The sequence below is a fragment of the Etheostoma spectabile genome, unplaced genomic scaffold (assembly GCF_008692095.1).
Source record: "Etheostoma spectabile isolate EspeVRDwgs_2016 unplaced genomic scaffold, UIUC_Espe_1.0 scaffold00006092, whole genome shotgun sequence".
NCBI lineage: Eukaryota > Metazoa > Chordata > Actinopteri > Perciformes > Percidae > Etheostoma > Etheostoma spectabile.
This window is the reverse complement of record NW_022603327.1, coordinates 75,032-101,894: the sequence shown is the minus strand read 5'-3', so window position 1 is coordinate 101,894 and position 26,863 is coordinate 75,032. Positions and strand designations below refer to the sequence as shown.

Below are 26,863 nucleotides of genomic sequence, written 5' to 3'. Positions count from 1 at the left end.
ATGTCATTAAAGACTTTGACAAGAGCCGTTTCAGTGCTGTGGTGTGGTCGGAAACCCGACTGAAAGGTATCAAAACTGTTGCTTAGTGACAAGAAATGGTTGAGTTGTTGAAAGACTACTTTTTCAATGATTTTACTTAAAAACGGAAGGTTTGATATTGGCCTATAGTTGCTCATTAGTGACTTGTCTAGGTTGTTCTTTTTTAATAGAGGCTTGATTACTGCAGTTTTCAGGGCCTGTGGAAAGATTCCTGAAAGAAGAGATGTGTTCACAATCTGTAGAAGATCAGAAGTCAAACAATTGGAAACATTTTTGAAAAGTCCCGTTGGTAGAATATCAAGGCAACAGGTCGAGGTTTTCAGATGTTGAATAATGTCCTCCAGGTTTGTATGGTTGATCGTGTGAAATTCTGTCATATTGGAACTAGTTTTGCTTGAACACTGTGACAACACATATCCTGAACTTGATATGGAGGCACTGACTGTTTGTCTAATCTTCTGAATTTTGTCTTTGAAGAAGGAGGCAAAGTCATTGCAGGCCTTGGTAGATAAAAGTTCAGATGCTACTGGTACTGGAGGGTTTGTTAACCTATCAACAGTAGCAAACAAAGCACGTGAATTATTATTGTTTCTAGAGATAATATCAGAGAAGAAGGACCTTCTTGCATTCCTCAGTTCCAAATTATAAATGCAAAGTCTCTCTTTATAGGTGTTATAATGGACCAGAGCTGAGGTAGTCAAACAACTCCACAGTGGCAAAGCCCCAGGGATTGATGAGATCTGCCCAGAAATGTCGAATGCTCTGGGTGTGGAGGGGACGTCTTGGTTGACACGCCTCTTTAAAATTGCCTGGGAGTCTGAGACAGTGCCTCAGCAGTGGAAGACCGGGGTGGTGGTTCCCTTCTGTTAAAAGGGAGACCAGAGGGTGTGTGCCAATTACAGGAGTATCACACCTCTCAGCTTCCCTGGTTAAGTCTACTCCAACTTGTTCCAGGTTCTGGAGGGTTTGCCTCCGCCAGGGCTGCGCTTTGTCACCAATCCTGTTTGTAATATTTATGGACAGGATATCGAGGCGTAGTCGGGGCGGGGAGGGGTTGCAGTTCGGTGGGCTCAGGATCTCATTGCTGCTTTTTGCAGATGATGTGGTCCTGATGGCGTCATCGGTCTGTGACCTTCAGCACTCACTGGATCGGTTCTTAACCCGTGAAGCGGCTAGGATGAGGATCAGCACCTCTAAATCTGAGACCATGGTTCTCAGCAGGGCAAAAAAGACAATCAGTTTAAATCCAATCAGGTTGATCCGGTGGAATAGTCCGAATCAATGTCCGTCAATGTCAATCTCTGTCATGATGGAGTGCCTTCTTCAGGTAGGGAGTGAGTCCTCACCCCGAGTGAAGGAGTTTAAATACTTTAGGGTTTCGTTTGTGAGTGAGGGGACCATGGAGTGTGAGATTGGTCGGAGAATCGGAGCAGTGGGGGGGTATTACATTCAGTTTATCGCACCTCGGCGAAGACCCAGGACTAGGTGGAGGGATTATATCTCCAACCTGGCCTGGGAATTCCTCGGGACCCCCCAGTCGGAGCTGGTTGATGTGGCTCGGAAAAGTTTGGGCTCTCCTGCTGGAACTGCCCCCCCCCCCCCCCCCCCCGAGACCTGACCCCAGATAAACAGACGAAGATGGATGGATGGACATATTTTACCTTTAAAACATATACCGAGTGACTCTAGAACACGGCAATAACAACACAAAGTGTTGATTTATTAAATTAAAGCCATGGAAATGTATATCATGCATAATTCAGAGTTTCTGTTAAAAACACGTTGCAGCAGCGGCCCACCGTGGGACCAACTGCACTTTAAGGTCAAGTCTACTCTCAATTATTACTCCAGAATCAGATGTTAAAGCCCCCCACCTGAATCTTGTGTTTTACTTCGGACGAGATAAAAACTATTATATTATTATTACAAAAAATAATCTCTTTAAAAGACACGTTTTCTTTGTTTGTTCATCTCACTTCCATTGTTCTTGTTTCTTTTATTATTCTAGTACCCAAGAGTTAAATTCTCAAGTGCAATTTATATTTTAAAAATAATCGATACTTGGCTTCTTTGTATCAATATGGTTTTACCACGAAAAAAAACATCACCTTACTATACTGTTTAACAATATTTTGTTTTACATAGCGCTTTTCAAGGTACTCAAAGACCCTACAATAAAGCACATTAATAGCAAATAAAAGAGTAAAAGCAGCAAAGCAGGTGGTATGTTGTGTTATTACAGGGTTAAGGCTTATCTCAGGGCTTTCCTGAGGTATTTGAAGGTGTCTGTATGGGCGGAGAGTTCCAGAGATAATGATACCTTTCTTCTCACCATCAAAGGGAGTTCCAGAGGGGGGGGGCTGTGATGGGGGGGCTGCGATGGTGAAAGGTGAGCCCATCACTCACCAAAACACCTGTCTGTTCCTACAATGGTTCTCACAACTCAACATCTCGCAGATGGCCATTATCTAAAAATAATATGTTGTTTTGGGCTGTTTATTGATCCCCAGTGGGGGAATTACAATTTACACTGTGTTTTGTTAGTAATAACTACACACAGGCCTGAAAACACACACACATGCTCAGGACCTACACACGCACAAATGGAGAGATGTCAGAGTGGGGGGGGGCTTTTTCTATTTTCTTCATAGTTTTTCTAAATAACGTATCGACTTTTAAGCACTAGTTTACATTTTACTAATGTTAAATGTAAATGTAAATGTAAATGTGCTGTATTATTAACATTATATATAATGTTAAGATAATTATTTCTCAAAGAATGGACAAACCACTGGAGTTGTCTCAAAGATCATTTTTACTTGCAAACAGAATCAGTTTTACAGCAAAAACAGAAAGATAACTGAAGCATGTTCACAATCGAGTCTTTTAAAGGAGTTGGGAGTCCAGTTAGTTATTCAGTAGATGGAATCAGCAGCTTTTCTTCTCATCTCGGGCCCGGCCTCTCCTCCACAGCGTGCGTTCGGCCTTCAGGGACACATCCTGGGCTCTTTGCGAGGTCACTCAGCTTTCAGGATTAACACATGAGACACAGAAATACCAAACCAGCAGCTTGGATGCAAAGGATTTAACAAAGAAACGGAAGCAACAAACGTTCTAAGCGGGATTTTTCTAACAACCAAAGATCAGACTTTTACATAAGATACGTATTTTAGACATTTGCAGTCCATACATTAAAGGGTTAAGTATTGGTTGGCAGGTCAGAAAGTATAAGGACAAAAAAATACGTAACATCATGGGTACACTGCTCAAATCAAACCTGCTCTGTAATATTTGAAAGAAAGAACCAAAGAAAAAGTTGATTGTGGAAGCGAGGTGGGGGGTGCAGGTGCTGACAGCTTTCTGTCTCGTCTGCTTAGAACCAGAAAAACACACTTTAAGGATCCTCATGTAGGTGTAGAGGATTAAAAGGAGAGGAACAAAGATTACCAGAGAAATGTGAATGAGTCCATAAATGTTGTTCACTCTGGTGTCAGAGCAGGCCAGTTTGACAATAGCGTAGTTATCACAGTAAACTGTTTTAATGATGTTCCCACACAGCTGTAAAGGAGAACTTAAAGATATTGTGACAGAAACTCCAACAAATGGGTATAACCATGTTAGAGCAATAAGCACAGCAACTTTGTTAGATGTCATACGAGTGTGATATTGCAGAGGATAACAGATAGCAAGATATCTGTCATAAGACATGATGGATAAATTATGAAATTGTATAGTTGCATAAGAGTACAAACAGAAAATCTGCAGGAAGCAGAAGGGAGCAGAAACAGTGTGAATGTCCGAGAGGATCTGAACCAGAAGGAATGGAAACAACCCTGTACTACCATACAGTTCATTTACAAACAGGCTGACCAGAAAAAGGTACATAGGTTCATGTAAGCTCCTGTTCACACAGATAACCACAACCAGCAGCACATTGGCACAGATAATTAAAGCATAAAAACACATAATAATCAGGAAAAGTAAGTTTTTAAAAAGTCCAATATCAAAGTATGCTCCCAAAATGAAATATGAAACCTGTGTAGAGTTTTTCATAATTAGAGTTTGGTTCCCAACACAACCTTTCTAGTTAGAACAGCATGAACAACGTTACACTTTGTAGATCTGCAGAAATCAAATCAGTTTAAATGTCAAATGTTCTCTTGTCATAGACTCACATCATTAACACACACGCAGTATTCAGCCTGCAGACAGTAAAGACATCAATTACCACAACAACACACACGCAGTATTCAGCCTGCAGACAGTAAAGACATCAGTTATCACAATAACACACTCTCCATCTTACCATCTACCTTATTCAGAATCAATATAATGTTAGAAATGTTAGATCTGACCATTCATGACATTGTGTGAATTATCTTACCATCAGTCTGCTGTCACTGCTTTAAAACTGAGATGAAACTCTGCATCAGCTTCTTTTAAAGTCTTCTAGTCAGGGGGGGGGGGGGGGGTACATCAGCAGTCTGGCCTCATCACCCCGGGACACATCTAGCTGACGTCTCAACTTCTACTCTCAGCGTGTTAAAAAACATCATAGGTCAGTTAAACTAAAAGATAAAGAAATTTGAATTGATTATTTTTTCCCATGACATGTGGCTGTAGTTGATAACCGAGTATCCATCCATCTTCATCCGCTTATCCGGTACCAGGTCTCGGGGGCAGCAGCTCCAGTAGGGGACCCCCAAACTTCCCTTTCTCGAGCCACATCAACCAGCTCCAACTGGGGGTTCTAGAGGCGTTCCCAGGCCAGGTTGGAGATATAATCTCTCCACCTAGTCCTGGGTATTCCCCGAGGCCTCCTCCCAGCTGGACATGCCTGGACCACCTCCCTAGGGACCCCCCCAGGAGGCATCCTTACCAGATACCCGAACCACCTCAACTGGCTCCTTTCAACGCGAAGGAGCAGCGGCTCTACTCCGAGCTCCTCTCGGAGGACTGAGCTTCTCACCCTATCTCTAAGGGAGACGCCAGCCACCCTCCTGAGGAAACCCATTTCGGCCGCTTGTACTCTGGATCTCGTTCTTTGGGTCATGACCCAGCCTTCAGGACCATAGGTGAGGATAGGAACAAAAATTGCCCAGTAGATTGAGAGCTTTGCCTTCTGGCTCAGCTCCCTTTTCGTCACAACGGTGCGATAAACAGAATGTAATACCGCACCAGCTGCTCCGATTCTCCGACCAATCTCACGCTCCATAGTCCCCTCACTCGCTAACAAGACCCCAAGGTACTTAAACTCCTTCACTTGGGGAAAGGACTCATTCCCTACCTGAAGAATGCACTCCATTAGTTTTCCAGAAGCACCTTGGTGCCGACTGAAAGTCCTTCTCCAGGTCTTCTCCAAACTTCTCCTACACCCGCTGCTTTGCCTCTGTCACGGCAGAGGCTGCAGCCCTTCGGGCCCGTCGGTACCTTGCAACTGCCTCCGGAGTCCTCCAGGACAACATATCCCAGAAAGACTCCTTCTTCAGTCGGACGGCTTCCCTGACCACCGGTGTCCACCAGGGTGTTTGTGGGTTACCGCCCCTTAAAGCACCTAAGACCCTAAGACCACAGCTCGCCGCCGCAGCTTCAGCATTGGAAACTTTGAACATTGTCCACTCAGGTTCAAGGCCCCCAGCCTCCACAGGGATGCACGAAAAGCTCCGCCGGAGGTGTGAGGTGAAATTCTGTCGGACAGGGGCCTCCTCCAGACGTTCCCAGTTTACTTGCACTACCCGTTTGGGCTTACCAGGTCTGTCCAGAGTCCTCCCCCACCCCCTGACCCAACTCCCCACCAGATGGTGATCAGTTGACAGCTCCGTCCCTCTCTTCACCCGAGTGTCCAAAACATACGGCCTCAGATCAGATGAAACAATTATAAAATCGATCATTGACCTTTGGCCTAGGGTGCTCTGGTACCACGTACACTTATGAGCATCCCTATGTTCGAACATGGTGTTTGTGATGGACAATCCATGACTAGCACAGAAGTCCAACAACAAACAACCACTCTGATTCAGATCAGGGAGGCCGTTCCTCCCAATCAAGCCTCTCCAAGTATCTCCATCATCACCCACGTGTGGTTGAAGTCCCCCAGCAGAACTATGGAGTCCCCTACTGGAGCCCCATACAGGACTCCATCCAAGGTCTCCAAGAAGGTCGAATACACCAAACTCTTGTTTGGTGCATATGCACAAACAACAGTCAGAGTTTTCCCCCCCAATCACCCACAGGTGTAGGGAGGCGACCCTCTCGTCCACCGGGGTAACGCTCAGCCGGGGGCTTGTGAGTATCCCCACACCCACCCGCACCTCACACCCTGGGCAACTCCGGAGTAGGACAGAGTCCAACCCCTATCCAGGAGTCTGGGTCCATAACCGAGACTGTGCGTAGAGGTAAGCCCCACCAGATCTAACTGGTAGCGCTCCACAGAGAGGTGACATTCCATATCCCCAGACCTTCGCTGCCACCCATGTGGCACAGACTTGACCCCATTGGTTCCTGTCACAGGTGGGGGGCCAATGGGATGAAGAGAGAGGAGCCAAATTGCTTGTTCGGGCCGTGCCCGGCCGGGCTCCGTGGCAAACCAGGCCACCAGGCACTCTGGGCCTGGCTCCAGACGGGGGCCCCGGGCTTCCTCCGAGCAGGGTCCCTCGATCCCTTACCCGCTTTTTCGTAAGATCTTTGTATATATTATTGTGTATATACAGTTTGGACACACCTTGTCATTCAATGCGTTTCCTTTATTTTCATGACTATTTCCATTGTAGATTATCACTGAAGCATCAAAACTATGAATGAACACATGTGGAATTATGTACTTAACAAAAATTTAGAAATAACGGAAAACATGTCTTATATTCTAGTTTCTTCAAAGTACCTCCCCCCCTTTGCTCTGATTACTACTTTGCACACTCTTGGTATTCTCTTGATGAGCTTCATGAGGTCTTCACCTGAAATGGTTCCCCATCAGTCTTGAAGGTGTTCCCAGAATGCTCAGCACCTGTCGGCCCCTTGCCTTCACTCTGCGGTCCAGCTCTCCCCAAACCATCTGGACTGGGTTCAGGTCCGGGGACTGTGGAGGCGCAGCACTCCATCACTCTCCTTCTGGGTCACATAGCCCTTACACAGCCTGGGGGGGTGTTTGGGGTCATTGTCCTGTTGGAAAATAAATGATGGTCCAACTAAACGGAAACAGGATGTGATGGCATGCTGCTGCAGGATACTGTGGTAGCCATGCTGGTTCAGTATGTCTTCAATTTGGAATAAATCCCCAACAGTGTCACCAGCAAAGCCCCCCCCCCCCCCCCCACACCATCACACCTCCTCCTCCATGCTCCACGGTGGGAACCAGGCACGTAGAATCCATCCGTCACCTTTTCTCCGTCACAAAGACACGGCGGTTGGAACCAAAGATCTCAAACCTGGACTCATCAGACCAGAGCCCAGAGTTCACTGGTCTAATGTCCATTCCTTGTGTTTCTTGGCCCAAACAGATCTCTCTGCTTGTTGCCTCTCCTTAGCCGTGGTGTCCTAGCTGCTATTGGACCATGAAGGCCTGATCCAGTCTCCTCCTAAAAGTTGTTCTAGAGATGTTCTGCTGCTAGAACTCTGTGTGGTATCATCTGGTCTCTAATCTGAGCTGCTGGAACTTGTGATTTCTGAGGCTGGGACTCAGAGGAACTTATCCTCAGCAGCAAAGGTGCAAAGGTGACTCTTCCTTTCCGGGGGGGGGGGGTCCTCATATAAGCCAGTTTCCGGACCGACTGCCCTTCATTTCTTAAAGGAATGATGACCTCGTTTCTCTTTACTTAGCTGATTGGTTCTTGCCATAGTATGAATTCTACCAGTCGTCCAATAGGATGTCGGCTGTGTATCAACCTGACTTCTGATGGTCCCAGCTCCATTAATAAGGAAGAAACTCCACTAATGAACCCTGACAAGGACCACCTGGGGGGGGGGGGGACATTTCAGGGACTACCTCATGAAGCTCATTGAGAGAAGACAATATAAGACATGTTCTCAGTTATTTCTACTTTGTTGTTAAGTCCATAATTCCAAATGTGTTCATTCCTAGTTCTGATGCTTCAGAAATAATCTACAATGGAAATAGTCCTGAAGATAAAGGAATCTCATTGGAGGAGAAGGTGGTCCAGACCTTTGGCCTGTACTGTATTTGGGCCTTTTTTGATGTGTAATGTAAATAGTATGTGCTTTATATGAGTTATATTGTTTATTATGTTTATTTTTGCATATAAGAGAACTGTTTTAGACACACAACGTCTTGTGTAGCATTGCTGTGGGTGTAATATCAATAAATATGACATTATTATGTTATTATTGGCATAAGTAAATGTCATGAGAGCAAAACGTCTTGACTTTCTTTGAGAAAATGTATTTTGTCATCTGTATAAGTTATAATGATTATTTCTTCACAGTGTGACTCCCAAGACATATGAGAAGTGTTTTTAGGTTTTACTGCTCTGTCTGTGATATCAATACATATCTGGAAGATTCATGTTCCCATTTATTTATTTATTTATCTTTAAGGTCCTATAACCATTTTTAACATTCAAGTGACCTCACTGCAGCCCAAATATTCTAATAACCCAGTTTTTCCTGAACAACATGATGTTCATATCCTGACTGGAGACACCAGGGTTGATGAAGCTTTTATAGAAATACAACCAGACGGACACTGAACTGTAAAAATGGCCGTAGGTCTCAGAGGGTTCATTCACGCTCAATGGACAACTTCCAAAACATCAACTAATGAATGCTGGGCTGAGAATGTTAAAGTTTTAGGATTTCAGATCATGTGCCTTTGCTTCATAAGATTAAAACTAGGACTAGGCTAGAATAACTCAGATTCCTCTCAGCACCACTTGTTTCCTTTAATGAATGCACGCTGTTCTGTGATGTGTTTAATGACCGCTGTGTCCTGTCGTTAAAAGCTGCGCTCGATTCTGTTTCCACTTTCACAACCACGGGTATCCGTGGACAGGTTTGGATGTGCTTGTGTTTCCTCTTTCAAGGGCCTTTGTAAACTATTGTTTTCATATGTAGACATCATGCGATTCATCCCGATTATATATTTTATTTGATTGACAGCCCAAATTAAAACATAACAATATAAGCATAATATTATAATATATTATACATTATATTACAATATATATAAGCAACAATAAAAGGCTTAAGGAGATCCCCTTTCACTGACTGGGTCAGCTTTGATAAATGCCCCCCCCATTTAATACAATGTGTTAAATAAGAAAAGATTGACACCATGGAGCCAAGGGAAAACATTTATTTATTGTTTAACTTGCCAACATAACTTGAAAGCGTACATTTACACACAATGCATATTTTGTACATGTTGAGGTCCAATGTTCAAATTAAACCTCCTCAGTATCTGTTCAAGGTTAAGTCTGATCCTCATTATTATTATTATTACACCTGAACTTCCCACGCACAGCTACTGACTCTGAAAGGTCTGTAACAAATACAGCTACTGACTCTGAAAGGCCTCTAACAAATACAGCTACTGACTCTGAAAGGTCTGTAACAAATACAGCTACTGACTCTGAAAGGTCTGTAACAAATACTACTGACTCTGAAAGGTCTCTAACAAATACAGCTACTGACTCTGAAAGGTCTCTAACAAATACAGCTACTGACTCTGAAAGGTCTGTAACGAAGGGACCAGATTCTTTAGTATTTCTAGTCTGCTCCTAGTTGTTTGCATCTTGCTGCTCTTCCACTTAATAACAAGATCATCTCCACCACGTCTCTCAGATCCAGTGAAAACAACGGAAACGTAACAAACAAAGCAACAGTTAAAAAAGAGCACTTTAAGGACAACTTCTATTTAAACTCATTAGTACCTCTTCAGGTTTAGCTGGGTGTTGTTAAAAATGGTCTATCTCGATCCCGTACCAGGTCCTGAACGATGAGAGAAATTACAGCAACCTCCCAGCGCAGAACGAGACAGCAGACTTTGACACATGACCCGTATTTTGGACATGTTGAGGCCGTACATTACAGGGTTAAAGATCGGTTGGCACGTCAGAAAATACAAAGACAACAATATTTGTAACATGTTGGGTACACTGCTCTTCTCAAACCTGCTCTGTAACATTTGAAATAAAGAACCAAAGAAAAAGTTGATGAGGGAAGCGAGGTGGGGGGTGCAGGTGCTGACAGCTTTCTGTCTCGTCTGCTTAGAACCAGAAAAACACACTTTAAGGATCCTCATGTAGGTGTAGAGGATCACACATACAGGAACACAGACTACGAAAAAAACAGCGACGAGTTCATACACATTATTAACCTTGGTGTCATAGCAAGCCAGTTTTATGATGTAATAGTTATCACAGTAAACCTTATTAATGATGTTCCCACACAGCTGTAAGGAGGCACTCAATGCTGTTGTGACAAAAACACCAAAAAAAGGAAGAGACCATGTTACAGCAATAAGCACAACGACCTTATTAGATGTCATATGAGTGTGATATTGTAGAGGATAACAGATGGAAAGATATCTGTCATAAGACATGACGGCTAAGTTAGTAAACTCTACACCACAATATGTATACCCACAATAAATCTGCAGGAAGCAGAAGGGAGCAGAAACAGTGTGAATGTCTGAGAGGATCTGAACCAGAAGGAATGGAAACAACCCTGTACTACCATACAGTTCATTTACAAACAGGCTGACCAGAAAAAGGTACATAGGTTCATGTAAGCTCCTGTTCACACAGATAACCACAACCAGCAGCACATTGGCACACACTATGAAGACATATAAGGACAAAATCAGCAGGAAATATAAGTATTTAAAACCTCCGGTGTCAAAGTAAGCAGCAAGTGTGAAATATGAAACATATGAAGAGTTCATCATGATTCTCCTGTTGAGTTCAAAGACCTGTACCACAGTATGAGGACTATAACATCACATGCTGTCTGGTCCAACAGGTTTCCATGTTAACATGTATCACAGAGAGCAGCTGAAGCATCAACACAACCAGGATTCTCACAGGCAGCCGATGATGAGGAGTCATGTGGGACTAACATCTTCATACTTACAGCTCTTATTGGAGGTCAGCACCGTGGTTCAGGAGGGGACCTCCAACCAGGGAGTGAGAGTCCCTCCGTACTGAACTGGAACTCTGCTCCTGCCTCTTCTAATTGTCTGGAGTCAGTGGACGCCCACAGCAGCCGCCTGACGTCATCGGCACAGCGACCAGTCCCTGGTCGTCTGACTGATGCTCAGAAAATCCCCCTACGACTCCTAATGATGCCCCACGTCTCTCAATGGCCCCCTACAACTCCTAATGATGCAATACGTCTCTCAATGGCCCCCTACGACTCCTAATGATGCCCTACGTCTCTCAATGGCCCCCTACAACTCCTAATGATGCAATACGTCTCTCAATGGCCCCCTACGACTCCTGATGATGCCCCACGTCTCTCAATGGCCCCCTAAGACTCCTAAGGATGCCCCACGTCTCTCAATGGCCCCCTACAACTCCTAATGATGCCCTATGTCTCTCAATGGCCCCCAACAACTCCTAATGATGCAATACGTCTCCCCACGTCTCTCAGCGGCCCCCTTCATCTCCTAACCGGCCCGTTATTCCCGTATGTCACGGAAAATATGATGCTAAAGGAGAGGACCAAGCGTGTTATATGACGCTAAAGGAGAGGACCAAGCGTGTTATATGACGCTAAAGGAGAGGACCAAGCGTGTTATATGACGCTAAAGGAGAGGACCAAGCGTGTTATATGACGCTAAAGAAGACAACCAAGCGTGTTATATGACGCTAAAGGAGAGGACCAAGCGTGTTATATGACGCTAAAGGAGACAACCAAGCGTGTTATATGACGCTGAAGGAGAGGACCAAGCGTATTATATGACGCTAAAGAAGACAACCAAGCGTGTTTTATGATGCTAAAGGAGACGACCAAACGTGTAATATGACGCTAAATGCAACTGAGACCCGTGTGCAGTGTTGTGTAATTGGACTGGTCTTATGTAGTGCCTTTCTAGTCTTAACGACTACTCAAAGGGTTTTTCACAGTACAGGAACCATTCACACACTGTGGCCGAGGCTGCCGTACAAGGTGCCACCTGCTCATCAGATACACACTCACACACATCTACACACCTGCTCATCAGATACACACTCACACACATCTACGCTCCGATGGCGCAGCTTCGGGGGCCACTCGGGGTTCTCTGTCTTGCCCAAGGACACGGACATGGGACTGCAGGCCCATTTCAGGCTTAGGCTTGAGATTCTGCACAAGGGCCCACAAGGCCTCCCCTGAAGCCTCAGTTCCCATCCAGGCATGCTCTGCCACTGTCAGACAACCAGCACTAGTTTTGTTGATGAGATGATGGTCAGTGGTAGAGCGGTCACCTGCCAATCGGAAGGTTGGTGGTTCGATCCCTGGTCCTGCAGTCCCATGTCCAAGTGTCCTTGGGCAAAACACTGATCCCTGAGTTGCCCCCGATGCTGCGCCATCGGAGTAAATGTGTGTGAGTGTGTATCTGATGAGCAGGTGTCAACTTGGGAATGGTTCCTGTTCTGTGGAAAACCCTTTGAGTAGTCGCTAAGACTAGAAAAGCGCTTCATAAGAACAGTCCTTAACATTTACCTGCCCTGGTTCCCAACACAGGCCAACGTCTCTCAGATGCCCATTGGTTCTGGTTTCTACGTACTTTTCCTAAAAATGTGGGGTTTCCTTTCCATTATACGGCTCAGGCGCAGCACCCCCGCCCTCTGAGCATAACCTAGGCCGAATGAATGGAAAATCAAAACGACGTGAAAGACTTCTCTCACATCTGATGATTGGAGTTGGTCCCAGAGGAAGTTTTCTCTTTAAGCTTTATGGCTGTTTTGTATTTTCTATAATTTCCATGTTTTAGAAAAATATGTGGTAATACTAATGGTCCAAAATTATTTACAACAGCTTTTTGTTTTGGTTAAAAAACATCAAATTTTCTTTAGGAAGGTCCTCAGTATCTTCAAAAGCTTCATATCAGTAAAGCCGAACATTTGTGGAAATCAATAAACCGTAATACTAAAATTACTGATAATAAATTAAAAAAAATAACAAATCTGACATATTTTCATCAGACTTTACCAGATAAACACACAAAACATGATAAACATTATATCTTGACAACTCATAGGTTATTTGAATTCTTTTAAATTTTGAGTTTTTGAGAAATGCTCATCGTTTTATGAGCGGAGTGTAGAGGTGTGTTGATATACTTTTGATGAATACTCCAGCTGTTATGGTTATGTGTAAATGCTTCAGACACAGATATGGCAACAAAGGTCAAAGATGATGTCAAATTGCACTTTTTAATTGAAAACCAATCCGAGCACATTTCATTCACATGCGCTGCCACCAGCAGTTCTCTCTTTAACATCAGTTTACATTTTACCAAAGATCAGACTTTTACATGAGCTACGTATTTTAGACATCTGCAGTCCATACATTAAAGGGTTAAAGAGCGGTTGGCAGAGCAGAAAGTATAATGACAAAAATATCCGTAAGATCATGGGTACTCTGCTCATATCAAACCTGCTCTGAACGATTTCAAAGAACGAACCGAGGAAGAAGTTGATAGTGGAAGCGAGGTGGGGGGTGCAGGTACTGACAGCTTTCTGTCTCGTCTGCTTAGAACCAGAAAAACACACTTTAAGGATCCTCATGTAGGTGTAGAGGATTAAAAGGAGAGGAACAAAGACTACAAGAGAAATGGTAATGAGGCCATGAATGTTGTTGACTGTGGCCTCAGAGCAGGCCAGTTTGACAACAGAGTAGTTATCACAGTAGACTTTGTTGATGACGTTCCCACACAGCTGCAGAGAGGAACTCAGTAACACTGTGACAGCAACTTCAGTCAATGGGAACAACCATGTTAGAGCAATAAGCACGGCAACTTTGGAGGATGTCATACGAGTGTGATACTGCAGAGGATAACAGATAGCAAGATATCTGTCATAAGACATCACAGCCAAGTTAATAAATTGAATAGTTCCATATGTAAACACATAATAAATCTGCAGGAAGCAGAAGGGAGCAGAAACAGTGTGAATGTCCGAGAGGATCTGAACCAGAAGGAATGGAAACAACCCTGTACTACCATACAGTTCATTTACAAACAGGCTGACCAGAAAAAGGTACATAGGTTCATGTAAGCTCCTGTTCACACAGATAACCACAACCAGCAACACATTGGCACACACTGTTAAAACATAAAAACACATCAAGATCATAAACAGTAAGTATTTAAAGAGCCCAATGTTAAAGTATGCTCCCAAAATGAAATATGAAACCTGTGTAGAGTTTTTCATAATTAGAGTTTGGTTCCCAACACAACCTTTCTAGTTAGCACAGCATGAACAACGTTACACTTTGTAGATCTGCAGAAATCAAATTAGTTTAAATGTCAAATGTTCTCTTATCATAGACTCACAGCATTAACACACACGCAGTATTCAGCCTGCAGACAGTAAAGACATCAGTTATCACAACAACACACACGCAGTATTCAGCCTGCAGACAGTAAAGACATCAATTATTACAATAACACACACGCAGTATTCAGCCTGCAGACAGTAAAGACATCAATTATCACAATAACACACTCTCCACACTTACCAGCTACCATGTTCAGGTTAGAAATGACAAAGTAGGTGATCACATACGAATAAATATATCTTACATTAATCTGCTGTCACTGCTGTAAAACTGAGATGAAACTCTGCGTCAGCTTCTTTTAAAGTCTTCTAGTCAGGGGGGGGGGGGGGGCACATCAGCAGTCTGGCCTCATCACCCCGGGACACATCTAGCTGACGTCTCAACTTCTACTCTCAGCGTATTAAAAAACATCATAGATCAGTTAAACTAAAAAATAAACAACTATGAATTGATTTAATAATAAAGTTATATATAAAAACTTTTATACAAAAAGCTGCAATTCAATATCCATCCATCCATCTTCAGCCCTTTTTCCGGTATCGGGTCTTGGGGCAGCAGCTCCAGCAGGGGACCCCCAACTTCCCTTTCCTGAACCACATCAACCAGCTCCGACTGGGGGGTCCCGAGGTGTTCCCAGGCCGGGTTGGAGATATAATCTCTCCACCTAGTCGACGACAATCCCCCATCATCCTCCAGGACGGATCTCATCAATCCCTGGGGCTTTGCCACTGTGGAGTTGTTTGACTACCTCAGCATTGTCCACCAGGGTAACTCACGACAATCCCCCATCATCCCCCAGCTCTGTCTCTACCACAGATGACGTGTCAGCTGGATTTAGGAGCTTGGATGATTCCCCCCTTCCCCCTCCTGAGGAGGCGAACACTTTTCCAGAAGCACATTGGTGCCGACCGAAAGTCCTTCTCTATGTCTTCTCGGAACTTCTCCCACACCCGCTGCTTTGCCTCTGTCACGGCAGAGGCTGCAGCCCTTTGAGGCCGTTCCTCCTAATCATGCCTCTCCAAGTATCTCCATCATCGTTCACATGTGCTATGGAGTCCCCTACTGGAGCCCCATACAGGACTCCATTCAAGGTCTCCAAGAAGGCTGAATACTCCAAACTCTTGTTTGGTGCATATGCACAAACAACAGTCAGAGTTTTCCCCCCCATCAGGCGTAGGGAGGCGACCCTCTCGTCCACCGGGGTAAACTCCAACGCAGCGGCGCTCAGCCGGGGGCTTGTGAGTATCCCCACACCGCCCGGCGCCTCACACTATGGGCAACTCCGGAGTAGGAAAGAGTCCAACCCCTTTCCAGGAGTACGGTTCCAGAACCGAGACTGTGCGTAGAGGTAAGCCCCACCAGATCTAACTGGTAACGCTCCACCTCCCCCACAAGTTCCAGCTCCTTCCCCCACAGAGAGGTGACGTTCCACGTCCCCAGAGCCCGACTCTGCCGCCCGGGTCTGGTCCGTCGAAGCCCCTGACATTTGTTGCTAAAAGGTAGGAAAGGTAGTAAAGTCCAGTCCAAAAAACTGGCTCCTTCGAGCAGATTAGAGATCGAAACAGGCGCCTGATCATGCAATGCTTTATATGTAAGAACAAGAACTTTAAACTGGATCCTGAACTTGATGGGAAGCCCATGTAACGAAGATAAGACAGGAGAGATGTGGGACATCCTGCTGGACCTGGTGACCAGCCTGGCACCCCAGTTCTTGACTAGACGGTCTGGGAGGACTTGCTGAGATGGGTGAAAATGGAGTTCCAGTAACTCTAAGTTTAGCTGAAAGAAACGTGCGGGTTACTGATTTCTTATTTTGGTCAAAAAACATTCTGATCAAATATTACACCAAGATTTCAGAGTTTGGACTGTACCGCTTAAGAAAGGGACCCCAGAAACCGAACAACCTGGGAGGCTGTAGCATCTGGAGCAACAATAAGGATTCGGTCTTATCTTCAATAAACTGCAAGAAATTGTTGGCCATCCAGTCCCTAATGGAAGGAAACCCTTGGAGCAGCACTGACACGTTAGTCTCTTCCAGTTTAAAAGAAACACACAGCTGGATATCATCAGCATAGAAATGATGACAGATATTTCCAAATAGCTTAATCATGTAGCCTAGGGGAAGCATACACAACGCAAATGAAATCGGACCTAACACAGAACCATGTGGCACCCCACAAGAATGGGCAGCAGTTTCAGCAAACTAGGAACCAATTGACACAGAAAAAGTTCCATCTGAAAGATAAGAGGAGAACCAGTCCAGGGTCCCAGAGATCCCAACCCTGTGCTTAAGTCTTTCACGCAAGATGGTGTGGTCCACCTGAGAATGTCTGGAGACGGCCCCTGTCTGACACATCTCTGGCATCCTTGTGGAGGTTGGGGGGATTAAACTCAAGGGGGCAATGTTCAAAGCTTCCATTGCTGAAGCTGTGACAGGGAGTTGTGGTCTAAAGGTCTTTGGCATCTCAAGGGGCTGTAACCCTTGAGCACAGCAGTGGACAGCGGTGGTTAGGGGAGCCGTCCAACTGAAGAACTCCTTCTGGAGGCTGCTGCAAGGTACCGAGGGGCCCGAAGAGCGGCAGCCTCTGCTGTGAAAGAGGCAAAGCAGCGGGTGTGGGAGAAGTTCAGAGAAGCCATGGAGAAGGACTTTCAGTAGGCACCAGGGTGATACGGACCCGGGGAACCATCCAAGCGTGAGCAGTCTGGGTGGGATGTGGTTGATCTCATCTGAGGAGGTAATAGGTCGCTGAGCAAAAAGGGGGCGGAGAAAAGCCGGATATACTCTGATCTCCTTATCTAAAATGATGTTAGAAGCATTCCTACGTCAACACGTCCACTGGGGGGCTCAGACTAAAGAAAAACATCTGTCCTGTTTTAAGGACCTTGTGTTGCCGTCCCACATCGGGCCAGAGTCGTGTCCCGCCCGCGGTGCCTTCTCTCCATCAGCAGCTGCAGTGGCAGCCTAACATCTGGGAGCTCTATCGAGGTCTACTACTCGGTGCAGCGGCCGAGGGTTCGACTCCAACCTGCGACCCTTTGCTGCATGTCATCCCCACCCCTCTCCCCCCTTTCATGTCTTCAGCTGTCCTATAAATGTTACGGACGGTTGGTGAATGGCGCACCCAAAACGCAGAGGAGGAAACTGAGGATAGTTACTATGAAATACTGAAATGTTGCTGTTCCTGATGCTTGATCTGGTTCATTATACAACACGAAACAGACCAGAAGCTCAGCCGAGACCACACATCTAGGTCCCAACTCAGGAATTTTTTCATTGTGGATTATTCTGTTCATTATTTCTTTTTAAATCACCAATTGGTCTATAAAGTCATCAATATCAATCAGGCCCAAAAGCCCAAGACGTTTTTTTTGTTGACATTCTTCAGTTTACAGTCACAGAGGAGTGAATAAACTCACTCAACACGACTCATCTAACAGGGACTTCAGAGCTTATTTTCCATAAAAAATGACTCAAAACGATTTTTTGGTGATTCATTTAATACGAGAGACTATTTGAATAATCTTTGCAGATTTATTTTGCAACAAGATTTCTCGTTTTAAATCTGCGGCCATTTGTTCCCAGACAGAGTTTCTAACATGGAGCTTTAAAGTTGAGACGGTGCTAATTACCAGAGTAATTTGAGTTGATGTGTGAGTGATGCAACCTCTCCAGGTGTTAGGAGACGTTACATCACTGCAGCTCACTGATGAAGTCCCTCAGGTCAAAGGTCATTCCAGCCTGTCAACACCTCTGGTCCCTGAGGTCTCTTCACCTTCGCCACAGTCTCCACTCCTTCCCTCTGAAGGTGATTACAATCAGAGCTGCTGGCCAGGGGGACCAATCAGCACGCTCCTCAGAGACTGGGGGGGTAATGACCTCCCATCAGACCGCTCTGTCTCAACCTCAGGATGGACAGACTCATTAAGAAGATATAGTACCTTTACTGGTTTATTTGAATTATAATATTCATATTTAAGTGTAGAATCAGAGGTCACTGTTGGGTTGAACCCTGCAAATATTAAAAGAATTTCTATAATCAGCAGGGCCACACCAAACAAAACATGAATTTTGCAGTATTTACACAAATTAAAAACTAAAACTGAATTTAGAGTGTTAACACCCCCCCCCCCCCCCCCCCCCCCCTTAAATTCTTCAGCTTTTCGTTCTGAACCAACGCTGAAAACTCTAGAAGAAGTGTGCAGACTGCGTTGGGCCAGACCACCAGGGGCTGTTCCACACCACTCATCGGCCCCTTTCACTCAGAACCTCTCAGCTGGAATCGCGGCTAGTATTATATATATACTATATTTAGAAATTAGAATGTAATTCATAGTAGGAGTAGAGCAGATGTGTCAAACTCGAGGCCCGATGGCCAAACCTGGTCCCTCTCAGATTTTGATCCGGCCTGCATATAAGATAAGATAAAACCTTTATTTGTCCCACAGTGTGGGAAATTGCAGATTCCAAATGTCAATTTGGGTCCCCATTAAAGTTTGGCCGGCCTGGATGAGCCAAAACAAAAGGACGGGAGACTCTTTTCAAACTGTAACTGTGCAAAACTCAACAAATTTAGAAGATTTGACAACTGTGAGTCAAAGAAATGTGGACCAACGTGTAATAGAGGATGTATGGGGGGGGCTGGTGATGGAGCAGTGGATGTGACACACGCCTTTGGTGTGGGAGATCTGGGTTCAACTCCCACTGTGATAGATCAACCACTGTGTCCCTGAGCAAGGCACCTGACCCCTAGTTGCTCCAGAGGCGTGTGACCTCTGACATATACAGCAACTGGAAGTGGCTCTGGGTCAAAGTGTCAGCTAAATGACATGTGATGTCATACTTGACTTTTCTGTTAAATAATAATACATTTTGTTTAAAGGCGCCAGACAAGGTATTCATATTATAAAAACAGCAAAACAAATACTGTACACCAAAACAACGGAAAAGGCAGAGCAATAGACATTTAAGTGGAACAGGCTGTTTTAAACAGATGTGTTTTTAGTTGAGACTTGAAATGGGGGGGGGAATCAGTGTTTCTGAGTTGGGGGGGTAGTGAGTTCTAGAGACGGCGAGCAGAGCGGCTGAATGATCTGCCCCCCATGGTGGTGAGACGGGCGGAGGGGACAGAGAGGTGGATGGAGGAAGAGGATCTGAGGGAGCGGGAGGGAGTGGAACGCTGGAGAGATCAGAGAAATATGGGGGGGGGGGGGGTGCGAGGTTGTGGATGGCCTTGAATGTTAATAGGAGGACTTTGAATTAGATTCGGAACTGCACCGGGGGCCAATGGAGCTGATGGAGGACAGGAGTGATGTGGTGGATGAAGGGCGGTCGAGCAATGATGCGGGAAGCTGAATTCTGGATTGAATTGAAATTGAAGTTTATAGAGGGATTTGTGAACAAGACCGAAGAGATGAGAGTTGCAGTAATCCAGACGGGAAGTAACGAGACCATGGACAAGGATGGCAGCAGTGTGGGGGGTAAGGGAGCGGCGGAGGCAATTGATGTTACGTAGGTTGAAGAAGGCAGACCGGGTAATGTTATTGATATGGGGTTAAAAGGATAATGTGCTGTCAAGGATGACCCCCGGACTCTTAACCTGGGGGTAGGGTGAGACGGAGCAGTTGTCAATCGTGAGAGAAAAACTGTCTGTTTTGGAAAGAGTGGTTTTGGTGCAAATGAGGAGAACCTCAGCTTTATTAATGTTTAATTGGAGGAAGTTTCGGGTGATCCAAGTTTTTATTTCAGAGATGCAATCTGTAAGGGAGGTGGGCGGGAGAGTGGACGAGGGTTTGGTGGAGAGGTAGAGCTGGGTGTCATCGGCGTAACAGTGGAAGTGAATGTTAAATTTGCGGAAGATATTGCCGAGGGGAAGCACGGAAATAATGAAAAGTAGGGGCCCCGGGATAAAGCCCTGGGGCACACCTGAGGTGAAGGAGAAGGGAATGGATTTACAAGACTTGAGTTGAATGCAAAGGTAAGACAGGTAAGATATGAACCAGTCTAATGGAGTGTGGGTGATGCCGATGGAAGATCTATTGAGGAGGGTGGTGTGACAGATGGTGTCAAATGCTGCACTCAGGTTGATGAGGATGGAGAGGAGTCCAGAATCAGCTGCCATGAGGAGGTCGTTGGTGATTTTGACGAATGCTAAATAACAGCAGGTAGTCTGTTCTGTCCCAGTGGAGCTCCTGATAGCTTTGACCTGGCGGGAGGGGGGGGGACAGGGAAGCTAGGTGACTGTCCAAGAGAAGCCTGACCCATCAGGTATCAGATCCATGGAAAAGAGATGGGAAACTGGTTTCCATTTAACATTAACTACATCAAAGGGGACGGGGGGGCAGTAGCTCAGTCTCTGGGGAGTTGGTTTGGGAACCAAAGGGTCAAACCCCCTTACAGACCAGAATACGGACTTAATTGAAGACTCAAGCGCAGATTCTATTTTTTCTCCTTTTTAGTTTTGATAGTGAGTTAGTTAAAATCACTTTGATATCAGTGTAGATAAAAGCAAAGGCCAATCACCGCTTCTATCATCATCAAATGATCTGTTTGCAGAGCGGGTGCCCATGTATAGAGGTTTACTCCTCGACGCAGCCGGCCCGGGTTCGAGTCCGGCCTGCGGCCCTTTGCTGCATGTCACTCCCCCTCTCTCTCCCCCTTTCATATCTTCATCTGTCCTATCGAATGAAGGCCAAAAATGCCCAAAAAATAATCTTTAAAAAAAAAAAAAAAAAAAAGATCTGTTTGCAATCGGCTCAAGCCTGATTCTGATCTGCATGCATCATTGTGTTTTGTAGGTTTAGACTTGGAAAATGGACATGCAAAATTCTTCATGAAGAGTCATGCGGAGAGTTGGTGTTTGTCCTGTTTTGTAAAGTCTTGGTTGACGAGGTGACCCCTGACATCAAAACCCCGAAGGGAGCTAGGTTCTGTAACTGAGTCCAGTATCTTATGCCAGAATTTTATGTGAGGTCCAACATGATGTTCTTTTAGATGGCGTAAAACGCCCTTCACAGGTTTGTTGACCTACCTGTGGTGCTAATGTTTAAGCCAAGTTAAGTATAGTTTTTCTATGTTCAAGCTCAACTATGTCTAACAGGAACTGATGTTTGTGATGCTAGAGGCTGTGTATTTTTTTGCAACGTCATAGTTTTGTCTTGTTTGTTTAAAGCCTCGGCCTAGGAGAATAGTGCAGAAGAGCAAGGTGCTGTTGTAGACCTTGCTGCAGAAGATTAAGATGCTGTTGTAGCCCTTTGTGCAGAAGATCAAGGTGCTGTTGTAGCCCTTCCTTGGTTGGTCATGCTGTGTCTGTTTATGATGTTTAAGATGTCATGAGCAGTGATATCATTTAGCCGAGACTTGGCTGGATCCTGAAGTGCCAGGGCCATTTGACTGGGTGACACTATTTATATGTGCCGTCTGACCAGAGCACATATATTCCCTCAGTCCGAATCCAGTCCTAACCCTAACCCCTAAACCAAGATGATCAGCATTACTGCACCAATTAATGCAAGGTTCTATGCATAGGGTCTAATGTGGGGGGAAATACTTGAGGGAACATAGCGATGACCCCGGTCTGACAGCCGCTGTCTGCTTCATGTTGAATCGTGCACAGGTGGAAGGAGATTATTGGATTACATTTCACTGAAATAGTATTTTAAAATTGTCTTAATTGGATGCGACAAACAACAAATGATGATTATTAAAATATGCATCACAATTACATTTGAAAAACTACTTCTGGTGTATTTTTTGGGTGAGGACAGTCAAGCTTTTGTAACGAGCCTTGGTATTGTGTTTTCTTCCAGCACTTTCCTGTGGTCTCCAGGTGCCCCCCTCCTGTGGCTGAAGTGGTTGTTGTTCATCAGTCTTGGTGTATAAAGGAGGAGGAGAGAGCTGCAGATGGCCCAGTGGCCCTGTTGGCAACTTTGGTACTGTGTGGTAGTTGCTTGTAATGAGGTTGGCAATCTTACTCTCTTTTGGAAGGAGGGTGTTCACGCATGCTGGCTGAGTTGTTAACAGTTAATGCATAACTGGTGCAGCTTTCTTCCTTTTCAGAAAGTAGTTGGTGAATTTGTGGGTTGATTTTGAACTGTATGTTTGAACATAACAAAAGAAAACAACTGTGAAGTTGACAGTATTGTCAGTGAAAAGGTCAGAAAATCTTGCCTGTGTTATATATATATATATATATATATATATATATATATATATATATATATATATATATATATATATATATATGTGTGTGTGCGTTATATATAAAGCAATGTTATTAAGTGAAACAAATGATTAATTTGGGGTTAAAAAATATGAAGCAATGAGATGCAAACTTGTTTTGGCAATTGCGTTTCGCACACATAAAACAAGAATTATGGCAAATTCAACTTTATCTTACTTTGTTCTTAGTTCTTATTTACATGTGCAGACTTTGAGATACTTGTATTTTATGTTAACTGCCATGTTATACATTCTTATTATTGTTGCCAATGTGTTGCTGGTTGTGGTTATCTGTGTGAACAGGAGCTTACATGAACCTATGTACCTTTTTCTGGTCAGCCTGTTTGTAAATGAACTGTATGGTAGTACAGGGTTGTTTCCATTCCTTCTGGTTCAGATCCTCTCGGACATTCACACTGTTTCTGCTCCCTTCTGCTTCCTGCAGAGTTTTTGTGTGTTTACATATGCAAATGTGGAATTTAGTAACTTGGCTGTGATGTCTTATGACAGATATCTTGCTATCTGTTATCCTCTGCAGTATTAGATTAGATTAGATTAGATTCAACTTTATTGTCATCACACATGTACAGGTACAATGCAACAAAATACAGTTTAGAGAGTTTAGAGAGCCTCTGAGCCGCAGCTAGTGAAAGCGCCGCCACATGCACTCTGAAAAGGATATATGCAGACAGCAGGATAATACAAGACATAATATAATGCACAAGACTACATACATGAAGGAATAATTGATGTATGGTGTCTGTGGATGTGAGTGCGTAGGAGACACAAACTGTGTGGGTTGTTGAAAAACAGCTCAGTTCAGTCCGGCCTTGACTATGAGTGTGTGTGCGTGTGTATGTGAAATGTGAGACAGACTGACTGCACTGTGCAAAACAGCCCAGTTCAGCCCGGCCTTGACCATGGACGTGAGGTGGAACACAAGAAAGAAAGAAACGAGGCAGTCAGACGGATCGGGGGCTGGTTCGGGGGGTGGTGTATGGTGTGTGTGTGAGAATGAGTTGTGTGTGTAAATGTAGCGCATCAGACTGTCTGTGTTGGTAAAAGTTCAGTCCATCTGCGTGACCTTGGAGAGATAAGCCAGTGCAAGGGAAAGGATAGAATGTCAGCTGCAAATTGTTTTCCCGCTTCGGGCAGAAGGGGGGGGGGGGTGGGGGGGGGCGGGGGGGAAACAGTTGATCAATTTCAATCCAAATTTAGGGTGACTCGGTGGAATTTGTACGAATCAATGTCCATCAATCAGTTGTCACCGACCTCAGCGTCATGCGAGCATCCATATCACGTAGTGATTTTTGCAGTCCATCTACCTTCTCTGCCAGTCCGGTGGTTACACGAAGCAACTCCACCGACTGGGCCCTGATGTTATCAATCCCCTTCTGCGCTTCCACGGTCCGGTCTGAGATGTTACCAGACAGTTCACCGGACTGGTTAGCCCTTAGATGTAAAACCTTCATCCCCTCAACCACTCCGTGTAGGCACTCTTTAAGTTCCCCAGACAGCTGGTGGGTGAATTTGCTGGCGGCTGTCTTACCAATTTTCCAATAGGTCAGCGAGACCCCAAGGCCGATGATCAGGAGCCCCACCACAGAATTCCAATTATCCAAATATCTTCGACATCCTCCACAGTCAGGACATCCAGGCAGACCACCTGCCAATCCCGTGAATAGGAATCGCGAGTGTAGCCTGCAGGGAACGTCCTGCTGGGCAATGCGGCTCTCCCGGAGAAGCATGTTTAGGTGAAAAAATCTTGTCAATAGCGCTGAGTGACCAGTTAATCAATTCCATGTTGAATATTTTCCAGGAAAACAGCAGGCAGGGACAAAGAGAAAATAAAAAGTATCACAAGACAATCCAGACAGACTGGGAAGAAGCCAAGCTGAGATAAGAGGGGAGAGGAGGAAAAACACGACTGCTCTCGCCAGAAGCAGGAAGAGAACAGTATCACACACGTATGACATCTAACAAGGCTGTTATCCTGATTATTGTAATATGGTTGTACTCTTTTGTGAAATTCTTAATTACTTTATCCTTGAACATGCGTTTGACTCTCTGTGGAAACGTTATAAACAGTGTGTATTGTCATAACTACCTTGTTGTTAAGTTGGCCTGTTCTGACATCATGTTCAATAACATTTATGGTCTTTTTGGTGCTGTTCTTACCGTCTTAGTCCCTCTGCTTCCGGTCCTTTTCTCCTACATGAGGATCCTTAAAGTGTGTTTTTCTGGTTCTAAGCAGACGAGACAGAAAGCTGTCAGCACCTGCACCCCCCACCTCGCTTCCCTCCTAAACTTCTCTTTTGGCTGCTGCTTTGAAATACTCCAGAGTAGATTTGATGTGACCCGTGTACCCAGTGTGTTTCGCATCATTTTGTCGCTGTATTTTCTCCTCATACAGCCTCTTCTGAACCCTCTCATGTATGGATTGCAAATGACAAAAATACGCAATGCATGTAAACTTGTCCTTCGTTATAAGATCTTTGCCTGTCGCAGAGATACGATGTAGATGTAATTACAACGTATCAGTAAATTATTATTGACAAGGCTTTCTAACTAACTTTAATATTCTCCTGTTTTTGTCCCTCTGCTTTCAGTCTTTTTCTTACATGAATGTTTTCAGTCACGTGTGATTCTGTCACTGTAATTTGTGATACTGCAACAAATTTTAAACCATAAATGAAATAATAATGTAAAAAATATTATAGACATGTAAAAATATATTGTCTTTAGATATATTTTCTTGCAAATGTTGTCCTGCAAAATGTAAGCATTCCTGACTATCTTAGGCTTCTATAACTAGTTAACATGCAATGTAATTTAATGAAATAAAATGTCTGTAATTAACTAATAAATATGGAAAGGACATGATTTAGTAGCACAGAATGATTATTTTTTGGGGGGAATTTCACTTTATGTAATAAAAATGTAAAATTAGCTCATAACAACACAACTTCAGAAAGAATAGAAAAACTCATTAAAATAAAAAACTGTTAAGAAAACTATGAACTGCTGTTAGAGTTCATAGTGTTGGAATATCAGATTAGATTAGATTAGATTCAACTTTATTATCATTATACAGGTACAGGGCAACGGAATGCAGTTTAGGTCTAACAGGACATGGATATGTACTGAATAAATTTAGAAATTAATACTATTATAACGAAAATTTTACATATAGATTTGTCCTATGAATATATTATATAGATAACTAGTATTGTGAACAAGATACACAGCTGGGTATGTACTGAATATAATAGACAGGTGGATATTACTATAAATAGAATTTTTACAGATATGTACAAAGAACATAATATACAGATGGTTGTTACTATAACAGAGGTTATGGGTGAATATGTACTATGAATATATACACAGTTGCCTAATACTATAAACAGAATTTTTACAGATCGATATATACAGTGAGGAAAATAAGTATTTAACACGCTGCTATTTTGCAAGTTCTCCACTTAGAAATCATGGAGGGTCTGAAATTGTCCTCGTAGGTGCATGTCCACTGTGAGAGACATGTCCACTTTGAGAGACATTGTATGATGTATGATTTTTTAACTATTTATTTGTATGATCCAGCTGATAATAAGTATTTAAACACCTGAGAAGATCCATGTTAATATCTGGTCCAGCAGCCTTTGGTTCCAACGGTTCCTGTAGTCCTGCACCAGGTCTGACACCCTGCAGAAGGGATTCTGGCCCCCCCTCCACACAGATCTTCTCTAGACCAGTCAGGTTTCTGGGCTCCCTCCAAAGATTCTCTATTGGGTGGAGACTGGCTAGGCCCCCCCAGAACCTTGATCTGGTTCCTCCAGAGCCCCCCCTTGGTTCTCCCGGCTGTGGTCTTGGGGTCTTTGTCATGTTGGAAGACCTCGACCCATCTTCAATGCTCCAACTGAGGGAAGGAGGTTGGTCCCCAAAATCTCCCAATCCATGGCCCCGGTCCTCCTCTCCTTAATACAGTGTAGTCCCCCTGTCCCATGTGCAGAAACCCCCCCAAAGCATGATGCTACCCCCCCATGCTCCACAGTAGGGATGGTGGTCTTGGGATGGTCCTCATCATTCTTCTTCCTCCAAACACGG

The 26,863-nt window shown here is 44.3% G+C and overlaps 4 protein-coding genes across 4 annotated transcripts; 1 reads left to right on the top strand and 3 right to left on the bottom strand.

The window, feature by feature from the left end:
- Positions 1-3,168: 3,168 nt before the first annotated feature.
- Positions 3,169-4,092, bottom strand: LOC116677870 (olfactory receptor 11A1-like). The gene has a single exon (XM_032508090.1). It carries the CDS (start codon positions 4,090-4,092, stop codon positions 3,169-3,171), a length of 924 nt encoding a protein of 307 aa, XP_032363981.1.
- Positions 4,093-9,958: 5,866 nt separating this feature from the next.
- Positions 9,959-10,939, bottom strand: LOC116677869 (olfactory receptor 11A1-like). Its single transcript, XM_032508089.1, has one exon. The coding sequence runs from the start codon at positions 10,937-10,939 to the stop codon at positions 9,959-9,961; it is 981 nt and encodes a 326-aa protein (XP_032363980.1).
- A 2,535-nt stretch (positions 10,940-13,474) lies between these two features.
- Positions 13,475-14,411, bottom strand: LOC116677876 (olfactory receptor 10A3-like). Its single transcript, XM_032508093.1, has one exon. It carries the CDS (start codon positions 14,409-14,411, stop codon positions 13,485-13,487), a length of 927 nt encoding a protein of 308 aa, XP_032363984.1. The 3' UTR covers positions 13,475-13,484.
- Positions 14,412-22,910: 8,499 nt separating this feature from the next.
- LOC116677859 (olfactory receptor 10A6-like) lies at positions 22,911-25,329 on the top strand. The gene is made up of 2 exons (XM_032508080.1): positions 22,911-23,293; positions 24,707-25,329. The coding sequence occupies exons 1-2, from the start codon at positions 22,911-22,913 to the stop codon at positions 25,275-25,277; spliced, it is 954 nt and encodes a 317-aa protein (XP_032363971.1). The 3' UTR covers positions 25,278-25,329.
- Positions 25,330-26,863: the final 1,534 nt, after the last annotated feature.

Excerpts from the sequence above, each read along its gene's own strand:
- LOC116677869 (XM_032508089.1), bottom strand. The coding sequence starts at position 10,939 with ATGATGAACTCTTCATATGTTTCATATTTCACACTTGCTGCTTACTTT.
- LOC116677859 (XM_032508080.1), top strand. The coding sequence starts at position 22,911 with ATGGCAAATTCAACTTTATCTTACTTTGTTCTTAGTTCTTATTTACAT. Across the intron at positions 23,294-24,706 it reads GCTATCTGTTATCCTCTGCA|AGAACAGTATCACACACGTA; the intron begins GTATTAGATTAG and ends AGAAGCAGGAAG.
- LOC116677870 (XM_032508090.1), bottom strand. The coding sequence starts at position 4,092 with ATGAAAAACTCTACACAGGTTTCATATTTCATTTTGGGAGCATACTTT.
- LOC116677876 (XM_032508093.1), bottom strand. The coding sequence starts at position 14,411 with ATGAAAAACTCTACACAGGTTTCATATTTCATTTTGGGAGCATACTTT.